This window comes from Salvelinus fontinalis, chromosome 17 (assembly GCF_029448725.1).
Source record: "Salvelinus fontinalis isolate EN_2023a chromosome 17, ASM2944872v1, whole genome shotgun sequence".
In the NCBI taxonomy this organism is placed as follows: domain Eukaryota; kingdom Metazoa; phylum Chordata; class Actinopteri; order Salmoniformes; family Salmonidae; genus Salvelinus; species Salvelinus fontinalis.
The window spans coordinates 14,142,255-14,160,923 of record NC_074681.1 but is presented as its reverse complement, the minus strand read 5'-3'; the positions used below and the strand labels follow the sequence as shown (position 1 = coordinate 14,160,923).

The following is an 18,669-nucleotide window of genomic DNA, read 5'->3' as shown; positions in this document are numbered from 1 at the left end:
GCCCATCACGTCACGGGCCATAGCCTGATGGACCGCGGCTCAAATTACTCAATTTCCATCACTGTATCATCAGACTACACTAGCTGCCTACAGAGGCAACATTGTAATGTATCTGAGAACAAATGAGTTTATCCTGCAGATGTAGCTAGGCCTATTTGTTTTTCGCTTAATATATAGTTTAGAGAGCCTACTTAACACACTAAACATTATGCTACTGGCAGCCTGTCTACTGTTCTTTGACAATTCTTTATGTAAATAGTGCAGGGGAATTAAAAGTCGATTTTTTTCTTTCTACTGACCCAAAATAGGCAGGTAGCCTAGTGGTTGGAGCATTGGTTTCAGTTACTGGATCGAATCCCCGAGCTGACAAGGTAAACATCTGTCGTTCTGCCCCTGGACAAGGCTGTTTTTATTTATTTATTTTTATTTCACCTTTATTTAACCAGGTAGGCTAGTTGAGAACAAGTTCTCATTTACAACTGCGACCTGGCCAAGATAAAGCAAAGCAGTGTGACACAGACAACAACACATAGTTACACATGGAATAAACAATACACAAGCCAATAACACAATAACCAAGTCAATGACACAGTAGAAAAAAATAAAGTCTATATACAGTGTGTGCAAAAGGCATGAGGAGGTAAGCAATAAATAGGCCATAGTAGCAAATAATTACAATTTAGCAGATTAACACTGGAGTGATAAATGAGCAGATGATGATGTGCAAGTAGAGATACTGGTGTGCAAAAGAGCAGAAAAGTAAATAAAAATAGTATGGGGATGAGGTAGGTAGATTGGGTGGGCTATTTACAGATGGACTATGTACAGCTGCAGCGATCGGTTAGCTGCTCAGATGGCTGTGTTTAAAGTTGGTGAGGGAAATAAAAGTCTCCAGCTTCAGCGATTTTTGCAATTCGTTCCAGTCACTGGCAGCAGAGAACTGGAAGGAAAGGCGGCCAAATGAGGTGTTGGCTTTGGGGATGATCAGTGAGATATACCTTCTAGAACGTGTGCTACGGGTGGGTGTTGTTATCGTGACCAGTGAACTGAGATAAGGCGGAGCTTTCCCTAGCATAGACTTATAGATGACCAGTGGGTCTGGCGACGAATATGTAGCGAGGGCCAGCCGACTAGAGTATACAGGTCGCAGTGGTGGGTGGTATAAGGTGATTTGGTAACAAAACGGATGGCACTGTGATAGACTGCATCCAGTTTGCTGAGTAGAGTATTGGAAGCTATTTGTAGATGACATCTCCGAAGTTGAGGATCGGTAGGATAGTCAGTTTAACTAGGGTAAGTTTGGCGGCGTGCGTGAAGGAGGCTTTGTTGCAAAATAGAAAGCCGATTCTAGATTTGATTTTCTGATTGGAGATGTTTAATATGAGTCTGGAAGGAGAGTTTACAGTCTAGCCAGACACCTAGGTATTTATAGTTGTCCACATATTCTAGGTCAGAACCGTCCAGGGTGGTGATGCTAGTCGGGCGGGCGGGTGTGGGTAGCGAACGGTTGAAAAGCATGCATTTGGTTTTACTAGTTACTACTTAACCCACTGTTCCTCGGTAGGCCGTCATTGTAAATGAGAATTTGTTCTTAACTGACTTGCCTAGTTAAATGAAGGTTAAATAAAAAAATGAACTGTGAATCATCATTTGTTTACCCTGTACGCACATTGAGTAACACAGTATAATGTAGCCTACATCTTGGCCCCTGTCCAGATCAATAGCGCATGGTCTTGTGTATAGATAGGATTTCACTGAGCATGTTATTGGGTTGTTGTCCCAGGATCGGTTACATGTTTCGTCACCCGGCCCTGCAGGTTGGCTGTCCCTGTCACTGAGTCGGATACCAGCCAGTCTCCCTCGTTCTTAGAAAGCCATGACATGTCACGGCATGTTCTCTCTTGGCCTAAGCCCAGTGGGTCAACTCAGGCCTCACATCCTGGTTAACCATGTGAAATAATCATGATTTGTCATTTAATCCGGGTCACGCTCACTAGGCAAATGTTATAGAGCGTTGCAGATTAAAAGGTCTTGAATAGAGCTGACATGATTCTTTATTCAAATCAAATTGTATTAGTCACATGCGCCGAATACAACAGGTGTAGACCTTACAGCGAAATGCTTACTTATGATCCCCTAACCAACAATGCAGTTTCAAAAAAATACAGATAAGAATAAGAGATCAAAATAACAAGTAATTAAAGAGCAGCAGTAAAATAACCATAGCGAGACTATATACAGGGGGGTACCGATACAGAGTCAATGAGCAGGGCCACCAGTTATTTGAGGTAGTATGTACATGTAGGTAGAGTTATTAAAGGGACTATGCAAAGATTACAACAGAGAGTAGCAGTGGTGTAAAGAGGGTTGGGGGCACTGCATGTAGTCTGGGTAGCCATTTGACTAGATGTTCAGGAGTCTTATGGCTTGGGGGTAGAAGCTGTTTAGAAGCCTCTTGGACCTAGACTTGGCGATCCGGTACTGCTTGCCATGCGGTAGCAGAGAGACAGTCTATGACTAGGGTGGCTTGAGTCTTTGACAATTTTTAGGGCCTTCCTCTGACGCCGCCTGGTATAGAGGTCCTGGATGGAAGGAAGCTTGGCTTCAGTGATGTAATGGGCCGTTCACACTACCCTCTGTAGTGCCTTGCGGTCGGTGGCCGAGCAGTTGCCATACCAGGCAGTGATGCAACCAGTCAGGACGCTCTCGATGGTGCAGCTGTAGAACCTTTTGAGGATCTGAGGACCCATGACAAATCTTTTCAGTCTCCTGAGGGGGAATAGGCTTTGTTGTGCCCGCTTCACAATTGTCATGGTATGCTTGGACCATGTTAGTTTGTTGGTGATGTGGACACCAAGGAACTTGAAGCTCTCAACCTGCTCCACTGCAGCCCTGTCGATGAGAATGGGGGCATGCTCGGTCCTCCTTTTCCTGTAGTCCACAATCATCTGCTTTGTCTTGATCACGTTGAGGGAGAGGTTGTTGTCCTGGCACCACACGGCCAGGTCTCTGATCTCCTCCGTATAGGCTGTCTCGTTGTTGTCGGTGATCAGGCCTACCACTGTTGTGTCATCGGCAAATTTAATGATGGTGTTGGAGTCGTGCCTGGCAGTGCAGTCATGAGTGAACAGGGAGTACAGGAGGGGGTTGAGCACGCACCCCTGAGGGGCCCCTGTGTTGACGATCAGCGTGGCAGATGTGTTGTTACCTACCCTTACCACCAGATGGCGACCCGTCAGGAAGTCCAGAATCTAGTTTCAGAGGGAGGTGTTTAGTCCCATGGTCCTTAGCTTATTGATGAGCTTTGAGGGCACTATGGTGTTGAATGCTGAGCTGTAGTCAATGAATAGCATTCTCACATAGGTGTTCCTTTTGTCCAGGTGGGAAAGGGCAGTGTGGAGTGCAATAGAGACTGCATCATCTGTGGATCTGTTGGGGTGATATGCAAATTGGAGTGGGTCTAGGGTTTCTGGGATGATGGTGTTGATGTGAGCCATGACCAGCCTTTCAAAGCACTTAATGGCTACAGACGTGAATGCTAAAGGTTGGTAGTTATTTAGGCAGGTTTGGTAAAAATGGACTTAAGTTTCCCTATGTTAAAGTCCCTGGCTACTAGGAGCGCCGCCTCTGGGTGAGCATTTTCCTGTTTGCTTATGGTGGAACACAGCTCATTCAATGCTGTCTTAGTGCCAGCCTCTGACTGTGGTGGTATGTAAACAGCTACAAAGAATACAGATGAAAACTCTCTCAATAGATAGTATGGTCTACAGCTTGGCATGAGATACTCTACCTCAGGCGAGCAATAGCTCAAGACTTCCTTCGATATTGTGCACCAGCTGTTGTTTACAAAAATACATACCCTTGTCTTACCAGACGCTGCTGTTCTATCCTGCCGGTACATCGTATAACCAGCCAGCTGTATGTTGATGTTGTCGTCGGTCAGCCACGACTCCGTGAAGCATAAGATGTTACAGTTTTTAATGTCCCGTTGGTAGTTCCATCTTCCGCGTAACTCGTCGATTTTATTGCCCAAAGATTGCATGTTTGTTAGCAGAATGGAGGGAAGTGGGGGTTTATTCGATCGCCTATGAATTCTCAGAAGGCAGCTTGACATTCGGCCCCTCTTTCTCCGCCTCCTCTTCACGCAGATCACGGGGATCGGGGCCTGTTCCCGAGGAAGCAGTGTATCCTTCGTGTCGGGCTCGTCAGAGTCGTGAAAGGAAAAAGAGGATTCTACTAGTCCGTGGTGAGTAATCGCAGTCCTGGTGTCTAGAAGTTATTTTCGGTCATAAGAGACGGTAGCGGCAACATTATGTACAAAATAAGTAAAAAAATAAGTTACAAACAACACAAAAAAACACAATCGACTGGGGGTAAAACGTCTGCCATCTTCTTCGGCGCCATCTTCTACTTGTTAGAGGTGTGTTTGTTCTACATGGGATATTTCTAGCTTATTTGAACGGTCCACAACTTTGTGCCCAACTGAATGCAGCCCTGAACATAGGTGTTTAATGCATAGGCGAATATAATTTCTCGCTGTGTGTATATTTAGCTAACTAGGTTATCTGAATCTATTGCAGGATTTCCGGTCAAGTTCAAACCGAATATACCTATTTTAGGTAACTAAATTAGCTCCCACCCTTCTCTGTCTGTATGTTTAAGACAAATCATAGGCTTGTCAGCAGCAGCATGCATGGCTGCAGTGCAGTGCAGTACTCTACTCAGTCCTTTACTGCTGGTGGAATACCTTTACTGCTTGACCCATTTTGACAGCCCTTTTTTTTGGTTGCAGAAAACTCAAAGGACTATGCATTTCAGGGATGGATGAATAAAACCAGAACAAACATCTGTAACACAGTACTATCATACAAGGGTGAGAATGAATCAATTATTTATTTTGCCAGTGTGTGAAAGAAGAGCCAATGGAAAATTACCTCTCCACAAGCCCTACTAGCTACTGTACTACAATGTCACCTCTGAATGTAATCTTTATTAGCTGACTCAGATGTGTTAGGTGGAGATGCTGAGAAGGCTGATAGAGAATTCAAAACGTGTCTTCCTCTGCTGTGTCTTTCATACACATTAGATGGGCTTTATGATCTCCTCACAGACCATACTCATTCGAGTCATGCTAGGTTTTTCACTTATGTTTTGTAGTAACTGAAATGATAAGTAGCTACCCGTCCTGCAGTGTTTTTCACGCTTCATAAAAACAGGATACTATACTTAGTATTCTATAGTTTTACAGAATTATTAATGAAAATCTCATTGTAGTTAACATCAATAAAATCATAACAATTTTGGTTACCACTAGCTTCATGTGCTTACACAGTAATTCACAACATATCTTTTTCTCCATAGTTGCTTGCTTTGCACTATCTGTAGCTACATGGGTAATGCTTGCTTTGCACTATCTGTAGCTACATGGGTAATGCTTGCTTTGCACTGTCTGTAGCTACATGGGTAATGCTTGCTTTGCACTATCTGTAGCTACATGGGTAATGCTTGCTTTGCACTATCTGTAGCTACATGGGTAATGCTTGCTTTGCACTGTCTGTAGCTACATGGGTAATGCTTGCTTTGCACTGTCTGTAGCTACATGGGTAATGCTTGCTTTGCACTATCTATAGCTACATGGGTAATGCTTGCTTTGCACTATCTGTAGCTACATGGGTAATGCTTGCTTTGCACTATCTGTAGCTACATGGGTAATGCTTGCTTTGCACTATCTGTAGCTACATGGGTAATGCTTGCTTTGCACTGTCTGTAGCTACATGGGTATTGACCTCTAGGCTGCGTAGTTCTGGTTTCTCCATAGACTGACACCCCCTGCTATACTTACCATCTTATCTCTCTTTTATCATTGTCTCCCTCTCTCTCAATTCCCTGGAGTTAGCCTATCTTGATATGACAATGGTGTGAAGTGGCCCTCAGGGAAGAAGAACACAAGTCCCTCAGGTGTCCCACTGTCCTCTTCATCGCTCCATGCCCCGCTAAGAAGACAACACAGTGTGCCACTTGTGGAAAGAAGAGTTTTGCACCCTCTTTTTGCTCTACCGTTTCTTTCTCGCCATGGGGGGGGCAGTGAGCGCCGGGGAGGACAACGATGATCTGATTGACAACCTGAAGGAGGCGCAGTACATCCGTACAGGTCGCGTGGAGCAGGCCTTCAGGGCCATAGACCGCAGGGACTACTACCTGGATGGCTACAGGTAGTACACTACCCTTAATGCTCTATACAACCTATCCAGTTTTATCAACATCAGGTTTGGGGTCCATTTCAATTCAGGAAGTAAACAGAAATTCCAATTCCATATTTTTCTCATAAGCAAAAAATACAATGTGAATTTCAGTTTATTTCCTGAATCAACTGAATTGAAAAGGTATTTCCCCAACCTTGGTACCTATAATGCTCTGTACAAAATTGTTTTTATCTTAGTAAACATTTTCCTGGAGCTAACATAAGGGTGTCCCCATCTCCTTACCTACACTACAGGGACAATGCCTATAAGGACCTGGCGTGGAAGCATGGCAACATCCACCTTTCTGCCCCCTGTATCTACTCTGAGGTGATGGAGGCTCTGAAGCTCCAGCAGGGACTGTCCTTCCTCAATCTGGGCAGTGGGACTGGATACCTCAGCACCATGGTGGGACTCATAATAGGTAACGATGCCTCTGTTTGTTTAATTAAATACTTTTCCATTCTACGATGTGTTGAGATATTCATTTAAATCTTGATTAACGATTATATGGTGATGGTATACATCAATGCTCTAGCCCTAATGAGTTAACCTATGCTTAAATAACACAAGGCAACACACATGGATAGCATACAAAGTCAAACGCAGACCCACCTAACCGGTCGTAACTGATGTGTAATCACTGCAAATGAACTTTTAATTGTTTTTTTGCAGGTCCATTTGGTGTGAACCATGGAGTGGAGCTCCATACGGATGTGGTGGAATACGCCAAGGAGAAACTAGATGACTTCATCAAGAATAGTGACAGCTTTGATAAGTGAGTTGGAAGCTTAATCAAAACGTTACACATGTTATATAGGGTGTAATGGTGCATGCAGTGAAACTCTGGTTAAATAACTAGATGCAGTTCAGTTAGTATTTATCTGCCTGCCAATTTTCAGACATGGAAATTGCCTTACAGTTATGCTCCAGAGCTTTTGTATAATTTCAGCCTTTTATTTTATTTTTTTGTTGTTGACTTTCCCCCTCTGTTTCCGCTACTGAATTTATCACCCAGGGAGGACTTGGCCTACAGGCCATGATTAATTATTGTGAAGATCTAGATTATAGACTGCATTTCTTGTAGATACCGTCTTTCTTTTTTTGTACATAGTATAGAGCACATAAATGCTTAATACAAATACTTTTTTCCTTTATTTTTCTTCATTCCCCACCCTAACTCAACAAGTCTGCAAACTTTACTTTAAAGGTCTGAAAGGTTAAATGGTTACTTATTTTATGTTTGACTTTTTTTTCTCAATAACCCCAAAAATATGCTGCTTTAGAGATTTCATATGTAAAGCCACTCACCGTTATGCTGCAACCCTGTAATGATAGTGCAGGTAGGGGAGAACCGACGCGGGAGGGCTGGGGGGCTAGGGGGCTAGGGGGAGTGGTTCATGGGAGGAGGGGCGGGGGGTTTCTGGGTGGGGAACGACCAATGGGTTGGTTCCCCTGTGGGTCTTGATTTTTGTTTCACATCCATAGGCTTATTAACACTAAAGATAAAGATTCATCATTAATAATTAATTGTTTTTTGAAAAACAATGGCAACGCTAGCTATTCTCTCTTGGAATTTGAAAGACCTTAATAGTCCTATCAAATGTTCCAGCTGTCTTGATGTCCTAGCAAGACACCATATTGATATGGCAATGCTCCAAGAAACACACCTACTCTAAAAGGATGCACATAGAATAGAGAACCATTTGTACAGACTGGCTGCTTTTTCATCAGGCCCAAACCGAACTAAAGGTGTAATCATAATGATACATAAGAGACTCAAAATCACCATCTTGGGTAAAGGCGAAGGCCAAGAAGGCGGTATCACTTTCCTTAAATGTATACATAATGGAAAGAAAATTGCCTTTTATTAATGTGTACACTCCAAACTCATGATCCTAAATTTTTTGATTCTCTGAACAACATATTGTCAAAATTAACTGAATTCCATCTCGTTATCGGGACAGACATGAATGCCATTTTGGACATGCGGGACAAATCTGATAAGACCAACTACAGTCTACAACTACTAACCACCATGCTTACTACTGCCAACTTAAAATTTCAGAATCTCCTACGCAACAAGATGGCATTTCAATGTTTCATAACTACAAACTCCTACATTCTGTGATCAATTTGAAATTGAACTAAATTAATTCATAATGATCAATAAAAATTCATCGATGAACCCCGGATGCTATGGGATGCCATCATAGATTTTATAAAAAATAATGGAACTGCATTTGCATCTGTGTTGAATAAATCACAATTAAAAAAGATAGCAGAATTGGAACTGTTGTTATTTGCGTTAGTGTTCTCAACAAACACTTACTCTTTTCTAAGTCAAGACCAAGCTTAATTTATTAATAATACAGAGAGCAGAATTTGCCATCCATCAAGTTAGACTCAACCATTAATTCCATGGTAATAGTCCCAGTCGTTTACTGGCCAAAAAGCTTTGCAATAATGATCAATTAGCAGATATAGCACCTATTGAATCTGAAATAGGGGAATTACTATCAGAACCCAAATTAATCAAAGATTCTCCCGCTTCTATAAAGAATTGTACACCTCTGATTTTAAATCCACACCAAGCCAGACTATCCTTTCTAAAATAATTAAGAACTCCTCTTCTCTCAATAGAGGAAGCCACCTCGCTGGGAGCCCAAATCTCTCTCAATGAACTCAAAAGGGCATTGGATAGCACGAATAAAGGCAAATGACCTGGATGTGATGGTATTTCTTCTGAGCTCTATTTCAAATTTTGTAATCAATTAGGGTGGGTTTGTTAAACACTTTTTCCTTGGATAACCTCCATCGATTATTACAGATCTTAAATACATACAGCTCCTTGTGCTGCGTAATCGCTCGATGCAGAAAAAGCTTTTAATAGACTAGAATGGTCATCTGTGGTCTGTCTTAGAACCTATGGGAATTGTCTCCAATTTCATTAATATGATTAAAATGCTATATGCCAATTCCTCAGCCATAGTTATAGCAGGCAATATCTGCTCCTCTCCTTTCAGAATCAATAGAAGCAGCAGACAAGGCGATCCAATTTCTACTTTGCAATTTTTATTATCCATGGAACCCCTGCCCAAGGCAATTCATCAATCAAAGGAAAGAACACACATTTCTTTCAAATCTACTGATCACTCATCTCATTATACACAGATTATATTTTACTACAATGAACAAATATATAAAAGCAACATGTAAAGTGTTGGTCCCACGTTTCATGAATTTATTTCAACTGACTTATTTCCTTAAATTAACTGTAACTCAAAACAAAATGTTTGTTGCATGTTGCGTTTATATTTTGGTTAAGTATATATTTACAATTTAGGTCAGCTATGCTAGCCAGTGGAGGCCCTTGGGAAACCCAACTATTGAACCATCCAATTATGGTCCCAAAAGGACTGATCTTTATAATATATAAACTTTTGGGAAGCTCATATTCTGAGTTAGCCATTAAGAAAGTATGGGCCCCAGATCTAATTGAATTTGAACAACCCTTTTAACTGGAACAGAATATGTAAATATATGACCATGGCATCCTTTAATCTAAACCATAAACGTAAACATTTTACGTTTGTTCACAGACTGTATTTAAGACAGAGGAAACATTTTACGATGACATTCGTCCCAACTGTTCACTGTGTCTCCTAAATCAAGTAGGAACATTCCTTCATATCATGTGGGAGTGCCCTGCAGTTAAATGCTTTTAATCTATTATGTTACTTAATCATGATAGCTCCTTGAATCTCTCAATCAATCAAAGACAATTACTGATGTAGGCTCTTCGATGGCAGTAACCTCACTCTCTCCCAATTTGCCAGTGGATACAGTTACTATTAGATGTTAAAACATTAGAATTATCGACAGCAATAACTAATGGTGCTAGTCAAAGAACAATTGAGGCCTGGACAAATATACTGTGGTTGGATGGAGACATGTTGGTTCGGTGAGTAGGAGGGGAGATTGGGGGTAGAGGCCCACTTGTATATATATATTTTTTGGGGGGTTAATACTGAATTTATTGTTACTTAAACTCTATGTATTTCTTACTTTTGTTTTTAATTTGAGTGGCATCCCACGGGTACATTTTATATAAAACAAAAATATTAATTGAAATTGATATTGTACCTCTAAATTGTGCATGACACAAGTCATTTTTCCAACAATTGTTGACAGACAGATTATTTCACTTATAATTCACTGTATCACAATTCTAGTGGGGCAGAAGTTTACATACACTAAGTTGACTGTGCCTTTTAAACAGCTTGGAAAATTCCAGAAAATGATGTCATGGCTTTAGGAGCTTCTGATAGGCTAATTGACATCATTTGAGTCAATTGGAGGTGAACCTGTAGATGTATTTCAAGGCCTACCTTCAAACTTCAGCCAAGACCTCAGAAAAAAATTGTAGACCTCCACAAGTCTGGTTCATCCTTGGGACTAATTTCCAAACACTTGAAGGTACCACATTCATCTGTACAAACAATAGTACAAGTATAAACACTATGGTACCACACAGCCGTCAGACCGCTCAATAAGGAGACGCGTTCTGGTTTAAGGACAACAAAGGCAAGGTATCGGAGTGGCCATCACAAAGCCCTGCCCTCAATCCTATAGAACATTTGTGGGCAGAACTGAAAAAGCATGTGCTAGCAAGGAGGCTTCTGAAACGTTTGACCCAAGTTCAACAATTTAAAGGCAATGCTAACAAATACTAATTGAGTGTATTTAAACTTCTAACCCACTGGGAATGTGATGAAAGAAATAAAAGCTGAAATAAATCATTCTCTCTACTATTATTCTGAAATTTCACATTCTTAAAATTAAGTGGTGATCCTAACTGACCTAAGACGGGGAATTTTTACTTGGATTAAATATCATACAATGTGAAAAACTGAGTTGAAATGTATTTGGCTAAGGTGTATGTAAATTTCCGACTTCAACAAATATATATATAACTCTTCAAAAAAAAGGAACGTCCATTTTTCAGGACCCTGTCTTTCAAAGATAATTCATAAAAATCCAAATAACTTCACAGATCTTCATTGTAAAGGGTTTAAACACTGTTTCACATGCTTGTTCAATGAACCCATAAACAATTAATGAACATGCACCTGTGGAACGGTCGTTAAGACACACTGCTTACAGACGGTAGGCAATTAAGGTCACAGTTATGAAAGCTTCGAACACTAAAGAGGCCTTTCTACTGACTCTGAAAAACACCAAAAGAAAGATGCCCAGGGTCCCTGCTCACCTGCGTGAACGTGCCCGAGGCATGCTGCAAGGAGGCATGAAGACTGCAGATGTGGCCAGGGCAATAAATTGCAATGTCCGTACAGTGAGACGCCTAAGACATTACTACAGGGAGACAGGGCGGACAGCTGCTCATCCTCACAGTGGCAGACCACGTGTAACAACACCTGCACAGGATCGGTACATCCGAACATCACACCTGTGGGACAGGTACAGGATGGCAGCAACAACTGCCCGAGTTACACCAGGAACGCACGATCCCTCCATCAGTGCTCAGACAGTCCACAATAGGCTGAGAGAGGCTGGACTGAGGGCTTGTAGGTCTGTTGTAAGGCAGGTCCTCACCAGACATCACCGGCAACAACGTCGCCTATGGGCACAAACCCACCGGCGCTGGACCAGACAGGACTGGCAAAAAGTGCTCTTCTCTGACGAGTCGCGGTTTTGTCTCACCAGGGGTGATGGTCGGATTCACGTTTCTTGTCGAAGGAATGAGCGTTGACACCGAAGCCTGTATTCTGGAGCGGAATCGATTCGGAGGTGGAGGGTCCGTCATGGTCTGGGGCGGTGTGTCACAGCATCATCGGACTGAGCTTGTTGTCATTGCAGGCAATCTCAACGCTGTGCGTTACAGGGAAGACATCCTCCTCCCTCATGTGGTACCCTTCCTGCAGGCTCATCCTGACATGACCCTCCAGCATGACAATGCCACCAGCCATACTGCTCGTTCTGTGCGTGATTTCCTGCAAGACAGAAATGTCAGTGTTCTGCCATGGCCAGCGAGGAGCCCGGATCTCAATCCCATTGAGCATGTCTGGGACCTGTTGGATCGGCAAGTGAGGGCTAGGGCCATTTCCCCCAGAAATGTCCGGGAACTTGCAGGTGCCTTGGTGAAAGAGTGGGGTAACATCTCACAGAAAGAACTGGCAAATCTGGTGCAGTTCATGATGAGGAGATGTACGGCAATACTTAATGCAGCTGGTGGCCACACCAGATACTGACTGTTACTTTTGATTTTGACTCCCCCTTTTTTCAGGGACACATTATTCCATTTCTGTTCGTCACATGTCTGTGGAACTTGTTTATGTCTCAGTTGTTGAATCTTGTTATGTTCATACAAATATTTGCGCAAAATAAACGCAGTTGACAGTGAGAGGACTTTTCTTTTTTTGCTGAGTTTAGTACCAGTCAAAAGTTTGGACACACCTACTCATTCCAGCGTTTTTCTTTCTTTTTTACTATTTTCTACATTGTAAAATAATAGTGAAGACATAAAAACGAGGAAATAACACATATGGAATCATGTAGTAACCAAAAAAGTGTATATTTTTGAGATTCTTCAAAGTAGCCACCCTTTGCATTGATGACAGCTTTGCACACTCTTGGCATTCTCTCAACCAGCTTCATGAGGAATGCATTCCAACAGTCTTGAAGGAGTTCCCACATATGCTGAGCACTTGTTGGCTGCTTTTCCTTCACTCTGCGGTCCAACTCATCCCAAACCATCTCATTTGGGTTGAGGTCGGGTGATTGTTGAGGTCAGGTCATCTGATGCAGCACTCCATCACTCTCCTTCTTGGTCAAGTAGCCCTTACACAGCCTGGAGGTATGTTGGGTCATTGTCCTGTTGAAAAACAAATGATAGTCCCACTAAGTGCAAACCAGATGGGATGGCATATTGCTGCAGAATGCTGTGGTAGCCATTTTGGTTAAGTGTACCTTGAATTCTAAATAAATTGGTGGCGGTCCTCATGAGAGCCAGTTTCATCATAGCGCCTGATGGTTTTTATGACTGTGCTTGAAGAAACTTCAGAATTTCTTAACATGTTCAGGATTTACTGACTTTCATGTCTTAAAGTAATGATGGTCTGTCTTTTCTCTTTGCTTATTTGAACTGTTCTTTCCATAATATGGACTTGGTCTTTTACCAAATAGTCTTCTGTATACCACCCCTATTGTCACAACACAACTGATTGGCTCAAACGCATTAAGAAGAAAAGTAATTCCACAAATTAACTTTTTTAACAAGGCACACCTGTCCATTGAAATGCAATCCAGGTGACTACCTCGGAGCTGGTTGAGGGAATGCCAAGAGTGTGCGACGCTGTCATCAAGGCAAAGGGTGGCTACTTTGAAGAATATAAAATATATTTTGATTTGTTTAACACTTTTTTATTTACTTGATTCCATTTGTGTTATTTCATAGTTATTATTCTACAATGTAAAACATAGTAAAAATTAAGAAAAACCCTTGAATGAGTAGGTGTGTCCAAACGTTTTACTTGTACATATATAATTAATTTTTAATTCCTAATGTATGTTACAAATACTAATTCATACAATATGTTACGAATTCGTAACTGCTAAAGATCCTGGACAGCATCTTTGAAGACGTGTCTTGCCATTTGAATACATTTTAAGGCGTTGAAATCTTTTTTACATTATTTCTGACTGATTGAAACATTTTTTTTCATGGATGCCTTTTGGCTTGCTTTTATTACCTTTTTACTTTATTTTGTTTTTGTCAGGTTTGAGTTCTGTGAACCCATCTTTGTGGTGGGCAACTGTCTGGAGATCTCGTCAGACAGCCACCAATACGATCGTATCTACTGTGGTGCGGGGGTGCAGAAGGATCATGAAAATTACATGAAAATCCTGCTCAAAGTTGGGGGTATTCTAGTGATGCCTATAGAGGATCAGGTAAGCGGTAGAATGTCTCTGAATAATGCAGATATTATAAACATCATTATTCATGATAGTGCCGTCTGCGAGGCTGCGTCTGAAGTGGCAACTTATTCACTATGTAGTGCAATACTTTTGACCAGAGCACTATGGGCCCTGATCTAAAGAAGTGCACTATATACGTAATAGGTTGCCATTTGGGATGCTGTTAGTGATACAGCCCTGGCCTGCATGACTAATGATGTTACGATATCCAGCCATCGTTATTGTTCCTCAGAAGCCCTTGAACTGGTACTTACGCCATCAGTCTGGTCTATTTTGTCCTCTAACAAATTGGAAAATAGAAAAAACACTTTAGAAAAAGGATGACGTTGTGTGGCACTCAAGCAGAGAAATAATATTTTTGAAGGGCTTGCACAAGCCCACACAGTCTGTCGTCTTGTGAAATGGAAAGTCTAGCTGCTTATGTTGTTTTTCAGAAAACAGTTGGAACTCCTGCATTGCCAGGTTTGTGTGGTGGTGCAATAAAGAGGGGGAAGGTTTTGATGTGGGGAATTGAGGCCAAGGGCTGAGGCAGCTTAGAAGCTCAGGTCCACCACAGTTCCTCTGGATCAACACCTCCATGTGACGGCCAAAACCAGCTTTTTGTCAATTAGATATTTGAAGGCACCCATGTCTCTTTCTGGTGTGGAACTGAAGATGCATATAATACATGGGATTTTGTCCCTCTTGTCTTGGTGTATTGGTGGTGGTGTTATTATGGTTGGTATAACTTTTCCATTGTCTAGTGCTGGGTACTCCAAATTCGACCTGATTTTTATTTGCCCCCCCAAGCTTTCTAATAAAATAAAATAAACAACATCCTAAATTGTTGTTGAAGATTAAGACTGTCAAATCACCAAGAAATCAGCTCAGTGATTTTAAGTATTCCCACGCATAAATAGAGAGGCATACGTGATCGTATCCCAATGTAATCAAGGTTTTGAATGATTCTGTTTTTGTCAAATACTATATCTGTTTGGGCTTCTTGCATTCATTTTGCAATGTACAAATGATTTATAATTGTGTACTGGCCCACTGACCATCCGCTCAAGAAAGAAATCGGTCTGCGGCTGAATGTAATTGGGGACCCCTGAGGGATATCCGACACTGCAAGCTAGATCTACTCTGGGTTTTCTAAAGCTAACCAGCTTCAAGTTAGATTCACATTCCAGCTCAGGCTTTATCCGTATTACGACGGTGGATATTGATTGTCCACCTGCCGCTACCTCTGGCAGGCTTGTGACTGCGCGTGCATGTCACACATGGCTAGTCATTCAGACAATGCTGAAACATAAATCCATGGGCGAGTGAGTGACAAATTTTCATTTGTGCCGAAATCAAAATGAAAGGAAATGTATCTTGCAAATTCAGCAGGCTATGGCGTGAAATGGGCTTTCAGAAGCGCCGTCTTTATTTTATGACTTACTGGTAATGCCGTCTTTGGTGTGCACAAACACCTTTTTTTCCCACACATATCAATATATTTTTTTAATTATTAAGTCATGCAAAGGTGTTACATTGCGTGAAGTTTTAAATGCATTCTGTCTTTACTAAATGTGTAATGTGATATATTCCAACACTACACATTTTTTTACACCAAAAACCCATTGGATTAATATAATATTTCCTGTGCAACTGGGTTGCAACTGGGTTCTGGACTTCCTGACAGGCCGATCCCAGGTGGTGAAGGAAGGCCACAAAACCTCCGCCACGCTGATCCTCAACACGGGCCCCACACGGGTGTGTGGTCAGCCCCCTCCTATACTCCGTGCTCACCCATGACTGCGTGGCCACGCACGTCTCCAACTTAATCATCAAGTTTGCTGACAACACAACAGTAGTAGGCCTGATTACAAAACAATGACGAGACAGCCTACAGGGTGGAGTGGTGCAAGAAAAATAACTTCCCCATCAATGTCAACAAAACGAAGGAGCTGAAATGGTCCCTTCACACCGACAGTGTGGTGAAGAAGGCGCAACAGTGCCTCCTCAAACTCATAAGACTGAAGAAATTTGTCTTGGCCCCTAAGTCCGTCACAAACTTCTACAGATGCACAATTGAGAGCATCCTATCAAATGTATCACCACCTGCTACAGCAATTGCACCATCCGCAACCTCAGGGCTCTCCAGAGGGTGGTACGGTCAGCCCAACTCCCCATCGGGGGAACACTGCCTGCCCTCCAGGAGCTCTATAGCAGCCAGTGTCACAGCAAGGCCAAGAAGATCAAGGACCTTAGCCACCCAAACCACAGCCTGTTCACCCCACTACCATCTACAAGACGTAGACAGTACAGGTGCATCAAAGCTGGGACCCGAGAGACGGATAGATGCTGTTTATCTCCAGGCCATCAGACTGTTAAACAGCCACCACTATACGACCTCCACCCAGTACCCTGCCCTCTGTCCAGTACCCTGCCCTCCGTCCAGTACCCTGCCCTCCGTCCAGTACCCTGCCCTCCGTCCAGTACCCTGCCCTCCGCCCAGTACCCTGCCCTCTCTGCCCAGTACCCTGCCCTCTCTGCCCAGTACCCTGCCCTCTCTGCCCAGTACCCTGCCCTCTCTGCCCAGTACCCTGCCCTCTCCGCCCAGTACCCTGCCCTCTCCGCCCAGTACCCTGCCCTCTCCGCCCAGTACCCTGCCCTCTCTGCCCAGTACCCTGCCCTCTCTGCCCAGTACCCTGCCCTCTCTGCCCAGTACCCTGCCCTCTCCGCCCAGTACCCTGCCCTCTCTGTCCAGTACCCTCCCCTCTCTGTCCAGTACCCTGCCCTCCGTCCAGTACCCTGCCCTCCGCCCAGTACCCTGCCCTCCGCCCAGTACCCTGCCCTCTCTGCCCAGTACCCTGCCCTCTCTGCCCAGTACCCTGCCCTCTCTGCCCAGTCCCCTGCCCTCTCTGCCCAGTCCCCTGCCCTCTCTGCCCAGTACCCTGCCCTCTCTGCCCAGTACCCTACTCTGACCTTCAGTCACTGTCACCTGCCGGCTACTCTACCCTGCACCTTGGGGACTGCTGTCCTATGTACATAGTCATGGAACACTGGTCACTTAAATAATGTTTACATACTATTTATATACCCTGAGTATACAAAACATTAACACCTGCTCTTTTCATAACATAGACTGACCAGGTGAATCCAGGTGAAAGCTATGATCCCTTATTGATTTCACTTGTTAAATCCACTTCAATCAGTGTAGATGAAGGGAAGGAAACAGGTTAAAGAATCATTTTTAAGCCTTGAGACAATTGAGACATGGATTGTGTATGTGTGTCATTCATAGGGTGAATGAGCAAGAGAAAATATTTAAGTGCCTTTTAAACAGGGTAGTAGGTGCCTTTTAAACAGGGTAGTAGGTGCCATGTGCACCGTTTTTTGTCAAGAACTGCAACAGTGCTGAGTTTTTCACGCTCAAGAGTTTCCTGTGTATATCAAGAATGGTCCACCACCCAGAGGACATCCAGACAACTTGACACAACTGTGGGAAGCATTGGCCTCAACGTGGGCCAGGATCAGTGGGAGGCTTTTGACACTTTGTAGAGTCCATGCCCCAATGAATTGGGGCTGTTCTGAGGGCAAAAGTGTGTGTGGGGGGTACATCTTAATATTAGGAAGGTGTTCCTAATGTTTGGTATACTCTGTGTCTACTGATGAACCAAATGTGGGATTCTTTTTTTTAATGTTGGATTATTGTGTGCTTGTTGCTTTTACTGCATTGATTGATTACAACTAGAAACAAAAGCATTTGCTGCACCTGACACAAAACCTGCTAAACTGGGTACGCGACCAATATAATGTTATTTTATTTGTCTAGTGGATTGGTGTTAACATGGTTGGTATGTTCTCCGTTGTCTCAATGGACTGATGTTATTGTGGTCGCTATACAGTAACTGTCACTCTTTATTTTCTGGTTGCAGCTGATCCAGATCACCAGGACTGGTCAGTGTTCCTGGGAGAGTAAGAATATCCTGGCCGTGTCATTCGCTCCTCTGGTACAGCAGAACAGAGCTGAGGGAAGCAAGCCTGATGCTGTAGAGCTCCGTGAGTTCACTACTCTAACCCCTGTTCTACTTTAAACCTTGGGTCTTATTCACTAGGCAACAAACTAGAAAAATATAAGAGTTTTGCTACGGTGTGCACTAATGATTATATAACCCTGTTCTGTACGCAAACCATTTTTTCTGTTATCTGTAAATAGACACATCAGAACAATTACCCCTTTGTTTTGTTTTCTATCTCTCTTTTCAAGTTTAAAGTAAGCCACACTTTTTAAGTCGAAGGATTTATTTAAAGTTAAGACGAACCAATTTCTAATTAAAACTTTGCTTTGACTCTAGAGGCTTAGTTACCCTGTGGGTTGGTGCATCATTCAAAGTATTTCATTAACCGTAATGACATTTTTCCATTACTTATTTTTCTATAAATGTATTTGAAGTATTTTCTC

At 42.7% G+C, this 18,669-nt stretch overlaps 1 protein-coding gene across 6 annotated transcripts in view; it reads left to right on the top strand.

Moving 5' to 3' along the window:
* The window catches only part of LOC129813747 (protein-L-isoaspartate O-methyltransferase domain-containing protein 1-like), a 29,740-nt gene that overhangs the window by 5,103 nt on the left and 5,968 nt on the right, over positions 1 to 18,669 (top strand). For 2 of the 6 annotated variants that reach the window (XM_055866227.1, XM_055866228.1), the window contains exons 2-8: positions 4,149 to 4,246; positions 4,793 to 4,873; positions 5,897 to 6,212; positions 6,497 to 6,663; positions 6,915 to 7,017; positions 14,039 to 14,210; positions 18,143 to 18,266. In XM_055866227.1, coding sequence (XP_055722202.1) covers positions 6,073 to 6,212; positions 6,497 to 6,663; positions 6,915 to 7,017; positions 14,039 to 14,210; positions 18,143 to 18,266 — 706 coding nt within the window. In that variant the 5' untranslated portion in view covers positions 4,149 to 4,246; positions 4,793 to 4,873; positions 5,897 to 6,072. Of the gene's footprint in view, positions 1 to 4,148; positions 4,247 to 4,580; positions 4,620 to 4,792; positions 4,874 to 5,896; positions 6,213 to 6,496; positions 6,664 to 6,914; positions 7,018 to 14,038; positions 14,211 to 18,142; positions 18,267 to 18,669 lie in introns of all 6 variants that reach the window. The other 4 variants (XM_055866232.1, XM_055866231.1, XM_055866229.1 and 1 more) reach the window with 3 other exon arrangements.